At 37.5% G+C, this 16,435-nt stretch overlaps 1 protein-coding gene across 3 annotated transcripts in view; it reads right to left on the minus strand.

Annotated features, from left to right (window-relative positions):
• Positions 1–16,435, minus strand: part of KIAA1671 (KIAA1671 ortholog) — a 133,365-nt gene that overhangs the window by 86,894 nt on the left and 30,036 nt on the right. For 2 of the 3 annotated variants that reach the window (XM_067539424.1, XM_067539423.1), the window contains exons 2-5: positions 10,329–10,471; positions 7,901–9,683; positions 6,016–6,109; positions 670–3,912 (exon numbers count right to left, since the gene is read on the minus strand). In XM_067539424.1, the coding sequence (XP_067395525.1) occupies positions 670–3,912; positions 6,016–6,109; positions 7,901–9,630 (5,067 nt within the window). In that variant the 5' untranslated portion in view covers positions 9,631–9,683; positions 10,329–10,471. Of the gene's footprint in view, positions 1–669; positions 3,913–6,015; positions 6,132–7,900; positions 9,684–10,328; positions 10,472–16,435 lie in introns of those variants that run through there. The other variant, XM_067539425.1, reaches the window with a different exon arrangement.

The raw sequence follows: 16,435 nt of genomic DNA on the forward strand, positions 1-16,435 counted from the left end.
ATTGAACAAAAATGTATATTCTGTATATGATGGAAACCATTTCAAGCCAAGTGGTGCTACTGCACCTGCAGCACCCCTGCATGGGTGTGTGATGCGTATTAACTCCTCATTTTGTTAAGAAAATCCTTAGCAGATTTCCCACTGTGAGCACTTAGAGCACAACAGACTATAAAAGTGGTAGCTGGAGAGAAGACTGGGGAAGCGAAAGTACCAAATCACGTATTGAAAAACTTTCCCTTCAGAAACCAAAAACTCCAGCCCAGTTGAAAGCCTGCGTAACAAAATGCCAATTCAAAACAAATTACATTCACTGACTTATAAATTTGTCTACATAAAAATTTAACAAATAGTGCCCACAGCATTAAGAATACAATTTTTAAACAATACTTCTACATCAAAAGAAAGTTGTAGTTTAAAACTGCCAATAAGTAATTTGCCACTTTTTAAAAGGCGCTACATATCGGTTACCGTATTGGCTCCTAAAGGAGATACTCCCTAAATACTTGCATTACATTGCATACACCTGCGTTGGTACCAATGCCAACAGAGCTAAGCTGATTAACACCAGCTAAGCGTCTGGCTCTAACACAGAAGCAGCAAGATGGAGAGCAATCATGACAAAATGTCTTCATCGTTTTCAACTTATAACAGATATTGCCTTGTAAATACCTTTTTATCTTCATGGGAGAAAGACTCCTGTTGAGATACATTCCTCTTTTGCAGGCTGGTTTCTTCGCTTTCCAGTGGGAAGCTTTGCCTGAATTGGTGCTGGTCCCTTCTTTCCTTTGCTTCTTGCTTCAGAGGCATGCTGCCTCTTGCTTTAGCAGGTCGGCTCTTTTCTGAGTATGATCGTTTTAAATCTGGCAGTGCATTTCCAAAACCAGATGTATAATCATTCCACTCTGCTTTGCTCTTTATATTGAAAAAGTCACTCTCATGTGAGGTGTTTGCATTCTCTTTGTTCTTATTTACAGTGCTCTTCATTACATTTTTGTGTCCGTCATCCACAGACATCTCTGTGAACTGCTGTTTTGTGAATAATTTCTTCTGTAATAAGCCACCACCAACATTGGGGGAGGAATTAGAAGCCGAACTGACTTCCAGTTTTTGGTCCACACTAATAGGATTTGCAGGCTGTACCTTGTTATTTGTGTACGTTGCACTTTGGTGCCTCAATATTAAATTCTTCCCTGGATCCTCATCAATAATGAACGTTTTTTTTCGGGTACCAATAGAGTCAGCAGGTGAATTTATAAGTTTGTCTGAAAGTGAACTAGGCTTTCCCCAATGGGGAGGACTGAATTTTCTATCTTTGGACTTCTGCTTACTCCATTCTTGGCTGCAGGACTCCAGCTTCTCTTTGCTGTTTCCATGTAAAGTTAAGCTCTCAGGCCTGCGGTGTTCTTCTGCACAGGTATCTTGTTCAGTGCTACTAATAGGTTGATCCAATTCCTTCCAATCTTTCCAGCTATAGCTGTATGGAGTTTTATCAGCCACATGTCTTTTGTACTTTGACTTCTCCCAATGAAACATACTTTGATCTTCAGAAAACTGGTCATCTTTTTTTTCTTGAATGTTACTGGCCTTCACGGATTCCTCTTTATATTCTGCCATAAGGGCATCAATATCAAGAACTCTAGATCGATACCTATCTTCAGGTTTTACTTGGAATACATCATGACTGTTTTCCCCACACTTCTTTTGTGTAAATAGCTCACTATCTTTCTGTAAATGCTTAAGGTGTAGCATGGATTTTGGCTCATGGTAGGAGGAGATTTTTCCTCCACTACTTTTAAGATCAGTTTGAATAGTATTTTCCAGGCCCCGTTTAAAGAGGAAAGCATCAACATCTATAATTTTCTCTTTAGCATGATCCAGCCCTTTCTCACAAGGCCTCCTATTATCATCCTTCCCAAGCACTGGATAATTATTTAAGACACTTTTTTTTTTTAAACTTAGAATATCTTGCTCTTCCTCTTTAACCCAGTTCTTGTTAACACATGCGTCTCGTGAGCTATCTTTACAATGTGTACTTAACACATTTGTATAGGATTGGTGAGATGTAGGATTGGACCTTCTGGAAGAACCAGAGTTCAGATTAATTGATGTACTTTCAACCACTGTAGTGATCTGGCTATTTTCATTTGCATTACTTACAGAGCTTTTCTCTTTTTTGTTATCAGGAATCTGATACGTAACTGCAAAATAGGTTGCCTTTGGTTCAAAGGGAGAAACCTGCTTCTTCAAGTAATCATCAGGACTGCCTGAAACTGCTTGGTTCACCTCCTTTGAGTCTATCCCATCTTTGCGTCTTTTACTTTTCTTTATTGCCCCTTCATCAAATTGCAACGAATCTGTTCTACTCAGCCTTTTGATACTTTCTTGGGTAAGTGAGCTAGCTTCTTCGAACTTGCTAGAGTCCTGAGGTAAGGTCTTCCTTCTCCATCTTTCTGAAATTTTAAGGTCAGAAACGCTACTACTGGTTCTTCTGACTTTTTCTTCTGGTTCTACTAATCGGAGTTTGTCACCTTCATTTTCAAGGGCTGCAACATCTAAACCTAAATCTTTTCTTACACAATTTGAGTCTGGATATTTCCTTAATCCAAAGACTCTGGATTTCTCTTTATCAGTAGTTATTATTTCTGTGCTAAAATGCTGCTCCATGGAGGGTTTATACAATTGGCTACTTCCAGGCACTGAACTCTGACCTCTGTGTTTATTGGCACCGGTTGAAATAATGTCTTGACCCAAGTTAGCCCTGGATTCATAGCTCTCTGTCCTAACTGGTTTTATACCAGCCCTCTCAGGAAAGTATTTGGACACGTTAGAGCTCTCTGTTTTATCTGTGCAAGAGATTTCATTCTTTTCTTTTTGCATTTCAGGATGCAGTTTTGTCATTTTTTCATTTGCTATCCCCAAATCCTTACTTTTGTTTGCAGAGCAAGATGTTTTCTCCGTTATAAACACCTGTTCAGTCTGATTTTTATTTGACTCTGTAATCTGTTCCTGGAAAGTACATGTGCTGTGGAAAATATCTTTAGGTTTTCTAAAAGTAAACTTTTTTGTAGAAGTTTCCAATATCTCTTTAGTTTCTGAAATAAAACTAGTCTCTTTCAATGGGTCAGTTTTCTTATCTAGCTCACCCAGCTGATCAGCACGTAAGACATTCCCATCAAGATTTCTCTTCTCTTTCATAGATGATTTTCTAGTTCTGAGTGTCACAGCCTTATCTTCCGGAACTACTGTAATAGCTTCACTAAGTGCTCTTTCACCAAACGTCTGAAGGATTTCATATCTTGGCTCTATTCGTTGGTAAATTAGAGAGTCCTCTACATGCTTAGGAGTGGGTTTTTCACATTTCTCACATGAAGAATATTTTTCCACTGGAACTGCATGAGCAATTTTCTTGTCTTCATTTAGAAAAATTGTTTTTCCACATTTTTCTGCATCTGCGACATAACCTGATACATCAGACTGACTGTGGTACTCTATCTTTGAACTAGTTTTCTCCTCTAGTTCTTTTTCCACGCAAGATCTTCTATTATGCCCTAACAAAGTCACTACATCATATTTGCCTTCAAATTCCTTAGTCAACTTTTGTGCAGCATCAATTCCAGGGTGACCAGCAACAACATTATGCCTCTGAACATTGTGATCAAACATGACGGCTCGGACAGTTTTAAAATGGGTCTTTTCTGCAGAAGTGGTGGGTTTTAGTTTTCTTTCAAAGTTACTTGTGGCTGGCATAGAATTTTCACTCTGAAAAGAGAAATTTGGCCTCTCTCTAAGAAAGCTTCCTTTTCTTTCAATCTGACCAGCTTTGTCTGATATTGTCTGTCGTGGTTTCCACTGATTCCCAATAGCACAGGTCTCACTACAGTCGGTTCCAGGAGGAGGCTTCATCTCCTTACTCTTAAACAAAAGAAGTCAACAGTCAGAAATTTATTTTAAAATAAAACGAACTGCAAAATCGTACTACCTAGTACGTATTTGTTTGCATGCACTCTCTCTCTCCTCCCTCCCCATTCTCCCCCCAAACAAACTAACAAACAGATTCAAATATTGATCTAAGGCAAACTTGAAACTTGCAAACCCCAGCATAAGCCCTCATTATATCAGAATCTCTTACCATTTGATTATTTTTAATATAACAAAAGAAAATTAAATGCATGAATTGTTCCTAGGTTCAGACTTTTATGGTATCTACAGTGGTTATTTACAGCCAAGTTATGCTCCACAAAAGGCACTACACATAAAATACAGTAGAACATGAATACTCATACTGTATTTTGTAAAAGCCAGCTTTTACCAAAAGAGATGGTATTATTACTGGCTAGCTGAATGACTAAATGGCTAGTACTCCATACGGTCATACAAGAGACCTCAGAAGTCTTGGACATAGACCAGTAAGAGATGGAAGGCTCATAAATGATAGTCAGAACTTGCCAGTAGAAGGAATTAAGGGGAAGAAAGATGGTCTGCTTATGCCACAGGACTAGGAGTCAGGAGATCTGGCTTCCATCCTCAGGTCTGCCACTGACTCCCTGTATAACCATGGTCAAATCACAATCTTTTGTGCCTTAATTTTTCTCTGTAAGAGGAAAATAATAATGCTGTCCTCAAGGTGTGGCAAGGATTAACTCATTCTTGTTTGAGAGTCATTGAGATACTATGGCAATGAGCACTTTAGTAATGTTTATAAATAAAAAATAAAATAATCAGGAATTGCAGTTTGAGGAAATAATGAAGAACAGTGGATACTGGGTGTGGGGAGCAAGCAGTTCTGAACACATTTCGCAATCTGAACCACTGGAGGAAGCAGAATAGTGTTAAAGGAAAACTAAGTTAGATAAAAACAGATTTGGGAGTGCACATGTGTATTTTCTAAACAGTTTTAGGGAGGTCTGACACTTCCAGTATCTATATTCACTAACTGTAGCTTTTGTTACAATAAATGCTACATTTTAGTAATATTCACTGTGGCAGCACATGATAATGATAAGTAGAAGAAATCTTTCTGCCCTAAGAAAGCACTGAAAAAAATGCTCCTCCAAATTTTCAGATAAACTTTTTTTTAAAAATTAATACTGCATAACATTTATAAATCTTTTGAACTTTCTGATTTCCTGAGTTTTCTAATGGGCAAAGCAAATTTATCAGTCCTTGGTCAACTTGTGAAGAGAGCAGTTTCTCATTAACCAAAAGAGTTATGACAAAGTAAAGTTTGGATTTTTGTCCATTCTTCAATTACTCTTCTTCAAAATTAACTCATTAGAATCTTATACCAAATTGGTGTTTTTCTTTAAAGTAGGAATGTGTTGTAACCAGGACCAAATAAGTCAAGAAGAAAAAAAATAATCATACAGACACATCTGGGGACTAAGGAAAAATATGCCTAAAATAAACAATATTAAATCTTCATATAAACGATTTTACAGTTTTAAGCAGAAACGTTATGTTTTGCACCACTTAAGTATTATGCTTAGAAACTAAGTTATTGTATATATTCATCAATTTTTAAAAGTTTTTGGAATAAGACCTAGATTCTTTATGTAGCATTGTGCTGTCGTAGACCATTAGAATTAAATGTTACAGCAGGGGTTGGCATAAAATGCAAAGCATGTTTTATATAATGACATGGCCAGGACTTAGAAACTCACTACACTCATGCTATGTTTAGAAAGAATTAAGAAGGGTCTAATCACAAAAATGCAACAACGTAATTGTAGCGAGAAAAAAGCTTGCCTGAATAAAGGATGGTTCAGAAATCTCATAAAACATTAATATGCATAAAGTTATTACACATATATATTAACCAAACATGTACATTATTTCTGTATACTGTACATTACCAGGGTGGCCTGAAGAAGGAATTACTAAAGTAAACCTATTAGGATTATGCTGTTCTTACACTCACAATGCCAATTTCTAACTCATTGCTTTATATAGCCATATGTGACATAGCATAGTGCTATATAAATTCTGAATACAAGTCTGTTAGTGACACTTTCTTACCTGTTCATTTTCTTGTGTTTCACTGGTAAAGTCACTATTCAATTCAGTAGGTTTCTCAGGTTTCATTTCATTGGTTGATGCTGGACTTGAAAACCTGTTGCAAAGATTTGTTATTCCTTTTATGTATGGAAGACAAACAACTTTAGTTAGTTGCCCAATATGCACATTTTTCAAATGCACAATGATTGATGTATTATTTCATTTAATATCTTTTAAAATAAATTAATTTCTTATAAATGCTATTGGAGAAATCACATTTTTTCACAGTACAAATCTCATCTTGATTTGATGATTTGTGTATAACTAAGCTTTTGGCAAACAAAGCCCCAGCCTTCTCTACAATTAACAAGCTATATATATTTTCCCCCAAGATAGAAAACAAACTATATCTAGAATTTAGGACATGATTGAGTAGACAACTGAAAAATGGGTTGAAGTTCTCACTGCCTTTTGCAGAAGATTTACAGTTGCATTAAATTCTATTCTGTTCAGGTTCTTATCCCACACCCATCACTGCAGTATCTGAGGACCAAATTCTTCTGAAAAATTATACCATCTCCAATGTTCACATCAATAGCATCTGGAAATATTTCCTCCATTACCCTAGTTTATGCTGCATTTACTGAGGCAAGTACTTGTGGCTAATACTGCACTTTTTTCTTTAGACTATTTGAATCACTGGGTTTTTTTGGTTTTCTACTGAATCTGGACCATTTGAGAGGAACTGATTTGGAATTTTGACCTTGGGCTCTGGCATGTTGACTTTGCCACACCATTCCCACCCCTAGTGCATTTTACCCACATAAAAACAAATCACCATAGGTAATCACCATAAAAAAATCAAATTTTATGCTGAAAAACAAATTTCAGCTTGGAATACGTATGTTAAATTTTTTTTTTTTGTTAAACTACCACTTGAAAATTTGAGCATATAAAGCCAATAAGATATTCTCTCCCAAAAATATTACAAGCACTCTATAAGGGGAGCAAAGCAAGATCTATAGGTTTTTGACTTCCACTTCTTGGTGGACTGGCCTGACAAGATGTAAAGAGGCATGCACCAAACAGTAGGACTCATCATGAAGAAGAAATGCACCCGGATCCATCAAAATAAAGTCTATGCCAAACTGGGATCACTTTGTACATCTAAAGCTCAAAAGCGTGTTTTCTTTATTATTATTATTATTATTTCAAATAGTATTCTATTCCATGGATCTCTGCAGTGCCTACCAGCACTAAACAGGCAAGACATCAGCTGGAGAGCGCGTAAGCCAAGCCCTGCCCTGCAAGTGGCAGCTCTCACCTGCCACCCTGGTACTTCCCGCAGAAGATACAGAATCATGGATCTGTGGACCTTGATATGAAGGTGAAATAAATTTCTCTGTCGGAAAACGTGACAGTTTATAGTGTCACTAAGGTGACACTGGTAAACGTCTGCCCTAATTTGTCCCAAATGCAAAATATGTTTTAGTAGTATTTTGAAAATAAAATAAAAGCAAATAGTAACTCTAACACAGTGGAAGTGAAAAGAGCACAGTAAACAAATGAAGACTCAGGTTATCTCTTGCAGCTTTGGAAATACATGACAGTGTGAGCTGTACTACTCATACCAGAATTTCAAAACATGTAAATAAAACTCAAGCAGCAGAGAGAGAGATTGCTAAGCTAGCATGCTAGAGTTGATATTACTGACCGCATATTTTTGCAAGATTTTTTGCAAGATTACTCTCATAATAAATGTATTATGAGCAACAGATTAAGGAGAATTCTATGAAGAAAAACTGTTTGAAGATTACAAGTGAGGAACTGTGATATCCAATTTATTTTATTTGTAATAATTGAAAACTTGAAGAGTAGAACATTTAACTTCTCTTCTGTAACTTACTTCTTTGTTAAGTCTGAAGAAAGTGGTCGTGACGTAAGTGATCTGTGTAGATTTCCTGGTTTAACATCTGCATTTTCTGCTGTCAGTTCTCTGATTCTCTCTTGGATGTTCACATTTCTGTTTTCCCTTTCAGCAGCTGCTGGGAGAGGCTCGGTATCCATTGGCGTAATGCTGTTTTCTGAGCCAGCAAACAAACTGATATGTTTTTTCACGTTCCCCCTCATGGTCTTGTTTTCTTTTTTTGAGGAATCTGTAGTGTTTTCAATGGCTAAAACTCTGGAAATTTCCATTTGATCTAATATTTCCCTGTCTTTAATTGTTTTGATTTTGTTATTAGCCATCTCCTTGTTCTTTTCTGATCCATGTAAGTTCGTTACAATGTCCATTTTTTTCTCAATTTGTTCATCTTTAGATTTCTGTTTAGTTTCCCAAGGGTATTTTTTATCTTTCACAGAGATCTGTATCAAGTCTTTTGTAAAGTTCAGGTTGAAAAAGTCTAAATCTTTTGGAAAGACTTTCTGGTTTTGCCCACTGGGTTTGCTTTTAACACCAAGAGAGTCAACGTCCTGATTATTACATTTCAAATTTGATTTAGAAAGATCACCTTTATTCAATTCTATTAATTCGGCTCTAGGCCTCATTTCAGGCTGTTCCTGACAGCCTGTGTCAGTGAAGTGAATTACTGGTACATTCTCCTTGCTTTCATCAGTTTTCTTGCACAGAGAAAAGTCATTATTTTCAAATTTGGCAGTCAGATCCATGGACAAAGGCCTTGGTTTTCTAACCCATGATTTCTCTGTAGGAGATTTTTCTTTAGAGACTTCCAAATTGCTATGCTTTTGATCTTTTAATGATTCCAGAAAAATAGCAGATACTGGTCTATATTTTGGCTTTCGTTCCACTTTAGTTGATAAACCAACTTCACTGTTGGCATATTTTACAACATCCCTGGTTCTCTCACCTATAGGATCTTCACAGGTATCTTTTTTTCCATCAGATTTGTGAGGATTCCAGGAGACTGATCTGTTGTCTGATGAAAGAGATATTTGCCTATGAAGACCACCTTCAGGTTTTCTGGAAGTCACTGATGGCTGTGGTGATATCTCAGGCTTTGCATTACATTGCCACTCTTTTGTTTGTATAGTGCCAAGTGTTCTGTGCTCATCAACAGGCCTTTCACCTGGTGTTAAGTTTACCCTGGATTTCTCAGTGCTAGCTGTTTCAAAAAGAATCACAGTATTTTTACTGGGACTGGAATAAAAGGCCATATTTGTGACTAAATCATTGGTGCCTTTATTTTCATTTTCAATTAATTTTTGATCTACTAATGGAGGGACAATCCCACTTAACACCTTAGCAGATGTAATTTCTTCAGTAGGCTTTCCATACACAGAGGACTTGGGGACAAAATTACTTGGTTTGAGAGTTGTAATAGGAGGTTTCACAATTGCAAAAGTATCTGAAGATTTGTCTTTAGAATATGGCTTTGGAGAAAGCCTGGGCCTTAATCCAGGAGTAGGCATAGTTGCTGGTCTCCAAGTGCTCCCAAGTTTGTTTTTTTCTTCAAGAATTATTGGTGCTGAAGGATTAGGTTCACTAGCCTTATTACTTGCATTCGAAAGAGGGTTGATATATGTGTGATGTGATTTATCCTCACTTGTAATTTCATTTAAGTCAGGTATTGTTGTTAAGGATGTTAGAGCAGAGTTGATCTCCACTCTTGTTGCCATAGCTGTAGTTAAACATCCAACAGAACTGGAAAAATCCAATTAGGAAGAACAAGCTATAAAAAAAGTAAGAGTAAGTGTTAATATATGCAGTCAGCATGGACAGCAAAGTAGAAATTCACTCAAATTCTAGTTTAGAATTATAAATAGAATAATTTTAAAATATAATTTAAATTTTAAACATTAAATGTGTTAGAATTAAAAATTTCTAAATATTTTGGCACTTCAGCTATCTAGTTGACAGTATGCAACATACAATGGAATGAACTGCTTCCAAACAGTAGGGAGAACATAATGTATTTTACTATTTTCTTCTTCTAATTGAGTAACAGCGGTAGTAATTGATATCTAAAACTCAGAGAATACAGTGCTAATCCTATTAGGGCTGCCAGACAGAACTACAAATTCCTGTAAATTAAGTAAATTTCTTCAAGAATTGAAATATTAAAATTAACATCAAGAAACTTGGTTGAAAAAGAACTGCATTCCAATATCACAGCCTCAACCCTTCTTTTCTTAAGTCATCTGATGGGTTAGCATGGAAATGCATATTTAACATAAAAAAAAAAAAACATAATGAGCACAAGAGTGAACAGATTCTTAAAATTTTATTTGGCTGTTATTAGTTAAGAGAACTGACAATTAAATTATATTAAGTAAATGTGTTCTACATCAAAGTCCCAAGTTTTGATAGAACTTACCCTAGTTTGCATTGTCTGCTTATAGAGATGTAACTGAAAAAACATGTAAACTAAAACACTTTTCATTCTGAAGAGAGTAGTTTCCTTCTATCACATGAAGTATATGAAAATATGATCACTTCAGTGGTCTGTATTACCCCGACCTGTGAATAAACAGAGGACGTTCACAATCTAGTCTGGCAGAGCATATACTATACATTCAGTCAAAAACGTTAGCTTTTCAATTTAACGAGCTGACTTCTGGGTCTAAAATATGAAGTCACAAGATTCAATTTTCCAATTTATTTCAAATAATTTGTTGATTTCAATAATTGTGGCTGCAAATTACAGTAAACATAGAACTTACACGCAAGAACATTATAACATCAATATTTTAAACTTAAAGTATGTGACACAAACAGAACAAATAGAAAGAACGTGGTGACCACATAAGGATGGATGTTGGGTTAAAGTTAGACCAAAACCAAATTTTTATGTGTTGTTTGCAGATTTAATCTCTGATTAAATACTGGGCTTTGCATTACTCTTATCTCAATTACAGTAATTTACTTTCTATTCCAAATCTCATTTCTGTGAAAAAAGTGTCTGCAGTGTGAACTTTCTCCCTCAAAAGGCTAATTTTTAATCAAAATGGGACTTTTTACTTTGACTAAGGCCAGGCCTACTTTCAAAAATTATGATCAACCTAGTTATATCGCTCAGGACTGTGAAAAATTTTGCTCCCTGAGGGCCATAATTAGGTCAACCCAACCACCATTATGGACGCAGCTTGGTCGATGGAAGAGGTGGATTAACTACATCAATGTAAAACTTCTTCCAACAACGAAGGGAGCATCTACACTACAAGCATTACAAAGGCGTAGTTGCAGCACTGCAGCTGTGCTGCGGTAGCACTTGTGGTGTAGACAGAGTCTAAGCCAATGGTTCCCAGATTTCTTTCCCAAGGACCCCTTTGACATCTTACTAAGTGTCCTGGACTCCTTTCATTTCTAGTACTACCAGAAGACCCAATGTCAGCCAGCATGACCTTTCATGCATGGTGTATGCACAGTCGCGTTGTATAGAGGATGCCATTTTGAGGAAAAAAATGCATCCCCCATGTGGCAAAAGTGCCAAAATGCCATCTGGTGTGTTCCAGCCCTGACTCAAGGGTTGGATCCCGCATAAACCATGGAGGACCCAAACCCCACGTTGGGAACCACTGGCCTGAACTATATTTCCAAGTTACCGCCTAACAAGACAACTATACAGCTACTGAAGCCAACAAGTATTGCCTTCAATTTTACAACCTATTGTCTTGGAAAGGCAATCAGCAGTAAACGGGAATTTTAGTAGCAATATGTAACCTATACATTTTCCATTTATATTAAAACATTTTTAAGCTAAAGTAAAATGTGTATTTAAACTTATTTAGCAGGTCAAAGCCTGCAGGTTCATATTTAAAGTCACTGCAAAATTCTTTGCTCCTCTTAAGGCTATCAAATTCTGTCTCTTCAGAAGGAGTCTGCAAACTCTATTGCCAGCTACAGAAAGTTGCATGAGTGAAGTCTCCTTTCTGCTACCATCCTTCCATCTACATTCAGACAGTATCTACAGCAAAGGTGTCAGTCAAATTGTGAGTATTTTCCTGACCCACCTGGTATTTTTAGATTCTGCAGAATGCAATACCTTTTTTGGCACTGCAACCCTTGAAAATGTTATGTAAACAAAATGAGTGTAATCAAAGCAACATTGCCTTCCTGAGTTTGCAGACAATTTGAAACAATGACTCAGAGCTGTGAACTATTCCACTCCCATTAACCTCATTTGAGTATTAACTCAAAATCCAATGATAATACTTGAAATGACAGCATTACATTTCATTGAAATGACATTGGTGAGGCCTCATTTAGAATATTGTGTCCATTTCATCATGGAGAGAGCACCAAAAATGAATACAGTGAATGAAGGGCTTGTTTAGTCTGCAGGAATGAAGCCTTTAACTACCTGAAAGGGGGTTCTAGGGAGGAAGGCTGTTCTCGGTGGTGGCAGATGACAGAACAAGGAGCAACGGTCTCAAGTTGCAGGGAGGGAGGTCTAGGTTGGACATTAGGAAAAAGTTTTTTACTAGGAGGGTGGTGAAGCACTGGAATGGGTTACCTAGGGAGGTGGTGGAATCTCCATCCTTAGAGGTTTTTAAGCTGCGGCTTGACAAAGCCCTGGTTGGGATGATATAGCAGAGGTTAGTCCTGCTTTGAGCAGGGGGTTGGACTAGATGACCTCCTGAGGTCCCTTCCAACTCTAATATTCTATGATTCTATGATTCTATAATACAGTGAATGAAGGGCACAGGAATGAAGCCAAAGAGGGAATTGCTGCTGAGAATGAAGTGCAGAAGAAAGAAAAGAGGGCACATGCAAAAAGATACGGACAAGGGAAAAAAGCAGGGTTGTGAAGGAAGGGAAATATATGTCTGAAATAGCAAGGGCCCTAATGGAGAAAACATTTTCTCACTGGGTGTTGCTGAATATGTCAAATTGCAGAACATATAATAAATAATGATGCTAGCTCAAAGTTTAATTAGTACATCAAGTCCATAGTCTACCCTTAATCTGTAGCAAACCTTCACATTGATTTCAGGTGAGATTCCTGAGATAATCTCCTTCTAGAACTCTCTCTCTCCTATAAAATGACAGCACATTAAGCCACTACTTGATACATTTGAAAGCTAGCATTTAATAAAAGAACCAATATAACACCTCTAAATAGGGCACACAGAAAGAAAAAAAGTAGAGAGAACTAGGAAATAAAATATATCCATCCATCATATTAAATCTTGTCCCAAAAATCCAGTGAGTATCTATATCCAGAGTTTCCTACTATTCCAAACATTCCTTCAGCTCTCAGCCAAGTTAGTTTATTCTGTTAACTTTGGCAGTTTGTTTCATATTCCAACCAGCTTGTGTATGAGGAAATTCTGCCTAAACTATTCATACACTATGCTAGTCCCTTCCTCAAGTTGAGTCCATGACCTCTTGCTTTCAAAATAGTAACTACCTCAAGCAGCTTATCAGAATCAATCTGTTCCTTTCAGGATCTTATAGATCTCAGTGAAATCCTCCTTGTTCTCCTTTTTTCTAAGGAACATAGTCCAAGTCTGAATCATATATCTGCATCTTGCAAATACTGAAAAGATTATTTGAAGAGCAGAGAATTATTTAAAAAGTCAGTTTAGTGGTAATAATTTCCACAATAAGGGTGACCTGAAGAGACAATATTCCAAATGTGGCATTACAAGGTCTTTTACAGTGCTGTTTCTCAATTTATAGTTTTATGTATGTGAATTGCATATACAATACAGTGGGTATTTTATTTGGGAGTGTGGGTGGTTACTGCTGTTTAAGAGGAATAATGCTTTATCCTCACCAGAATACATGGAGAGATGGGTTGTCAGGGAACACACATGCAGAACACAGTGCTCATGATTATTGTTTAGATCTATTTTCTGGCCAACATTCTTACACTCTGATTTCACTACTCTTGATTATTTTTGTTCTCTTTATGCTGAAGAACATGATCTTTGTAAAAGCCCATAAACCTAATCTAGCCAAGTCAACTTCCAGGGCTTGAAATTCTTATTACTCGGATACCCTGCAGGGAGGGATACTTGGCTTAATACAAAAAAAAAATTTTGAAAAAAAATGAGAAACAGCTGCTGAAAAAGGCACCCTATGCTTGGAAGCAACATGATCAACATCTATTTATCAGGCTTGTGATTTTTTTAAAATAAAAATTGCTGAATATAAAAGCAAGAGATTCTTATTGGCATTTATTTCTTAATTTTGAAATATCTTACTTGGTTCCTAGGGTTTTATTGTTCTCCATGAACTATCCAGCTCTGTACAAACTAACCAGCTAGTTTCAGATCTTTCAAAGTTACAGCACCTCATGTAATTTAGTTTAGAAGGTAATCAAAAGTAATTAAATAATTTACCATAGACCTAGCCATTTACCTTCATCTACAATGTATCATTCCCTTTCATTGAAAGCATTTGTTCTGTGATAATAGGATAATTTTAATGTATTTCATAACTAGCTAACCCGGTTATGCTTTCCAAATTTGCAAATCAATCTATCACAGAGGACAGCAGCCAATCCATCAGCATACTTAAACACAAACTTATTTATCACTGTTCCTAAGCAATACTTTCATTTCTACAAAACTTTTGTCAAGAAAGTTTATCGTGCAGGATGGAATTAGGCGGTGGGGAAGAAAAACCTCTATTGCAGAATAGCTCAGTGGTTAAGAAACTCATCTGGCACAGAGGAGACCTGAATCAGGCAGAGAAGGGACTTGAGCCTTGCTCTTCCACATCCCAGGGGAGTTCTTGAACCACCAGTGTACTGGCTAATCTGTCTCCCTCTGGTTTTCCAGGAAAAAATTTGAAAGGCCTTGGTTTTGTCCCAATATGGAACAGGAAAGATCTTTGAAATCTTGAAAATTTTCATGGGAAGGAAAAACCATTTCCCACCCAGCTATATTCATTAGACTTTAAAAGGAAAAATGTATAGAGAAACTGCTGAAGTTCAATAGCTCATTGATATGAGAAAAGAAAAAGTGAGGCCTTGTGTAAAACGCTAGGAAGTTTTGTTGACAAAAAAGTCAGCTTTTGTCGACAAAACATTCCTGGTGTACACACTACAATGACTGTTTTGTCGACAAAATAAAACCACCGAGATGAGAGGCATAGAGCCTTTTTCGCCAAATTTCTGTCGCAAAAGCATCTGTGTAGACATTGCTGTCTGTTTATTAAACGGCCTCCAGAAATGTCCCACAATGCCAATCCTGACCACTCTGGACATCGGCTTGCACTCCGCTGCTCTGCAGCCACCCACCCCTCCCTCTTTACAGTTGCAGGAAGTTTTGAAATTTTTGTTCCTCTTCCTACTTGGTCGGCGTGGAGATATTGCATCTCATCTTCCCAGGTGACCATGGCAGCTCCACGCAGCAAACACTCTCCCGTTTGGAGCACACTAGAGCTGCTGGACCTGATCAGCATTTGAGGAGAGTCGTCCATGCAATCCCAGCTGATCAAGGAGCAGTAATGTGGAGCTGTTTGTCTGCATGTCACTCAGCAGGTCAGGCTCCTCGGATTCCTGTTCCGACTAGGAGCTCATGATATATTGCACACCTGGCTGCGATGTATTAGGAATGCTGAAAGCAACAGTGAAGAGTAGCGCAGGATCCATCTTTTCAGATTCAGATGGCGGGTGCGCAGGAAACAGTGGAGAGCCATTGAAAAAAGGCGTGAGTCGCTACAGGCAACACAATGAATGACGGCACGGAAATGCATTGCACCATGGGACATTGAGCCAGCATCCAAGGTGCTCTGCGCTCCCATCCCAGAATTCCGAGCGACAGAAGCTGCCGAGTTGGCAGCTATCCCATCATGCACTGCTCTCACTGCCGATACCACAGTGCTATGTGTGGATGCTCTATTGCAATAAAATAAGTGCTGTGTGGACAGGTGTGCACGCTGTAATTATAGCACTTTTTTTATCACCGGTATAACTACTGTCGACAAAACTTTCTAGTGTAGACATGGCCTAAGGGTTTTGTAGTAAATGGGGAGGAGGGATTCTTAATCTACTCGTTTGCATAACATACCCAGAATGATCTGCATGTTCAGAGCTGTGTCAATGGGAAGCAGAGTATCCAAAAAAAACCATTTTTTTTGCACAAGCTTACCCAGACCTGAGGGTCTGATTCCAGTCCATACACAAGCTCTGCCAGCAGAACAAAATACTAAGGATAGTTTCTGGGTGTGCTGAGTTGGATATGCAAACTAAACTAAAGAAATATTTGTCATGTAGAGATTTAATGAAATATAGTAAGAACACCATAACTGAGATCAGAGACAAAAACAGGTCAATATAAAAATGGGACTCAAAACTTTGCCAGTGATTCAGGTTTTCCTCATCTTCTGTAATTTTTACAGAATAATTACCCTCCAACTCAACATTCAAGTTCCTAGTTCTTTTTCTGGTGATTTCTTAATCCCCTTGATAAAATCATCAAGCTCCAGTCCCAAAGCAAAGACAGAGCCAGGAAATGCAAACTGCTAGCA

This window comes from Emydura macquarii, unplaced genomic scaffold (assembly GCF_026122565.2).
Source record: "Emydura macquarii macquarii isolate MOO-44397 ecotype Brisbane River unplaced genomic scaffold, CSIRO-AGI_Emac_v2 contig_554, whole genome shotgun sequence".
NCBI classification, from domain to species: Eukaryota; Metazoa; Chordata; order Testudines; family Chelidae; genus Emydura; species Emydura macquarii.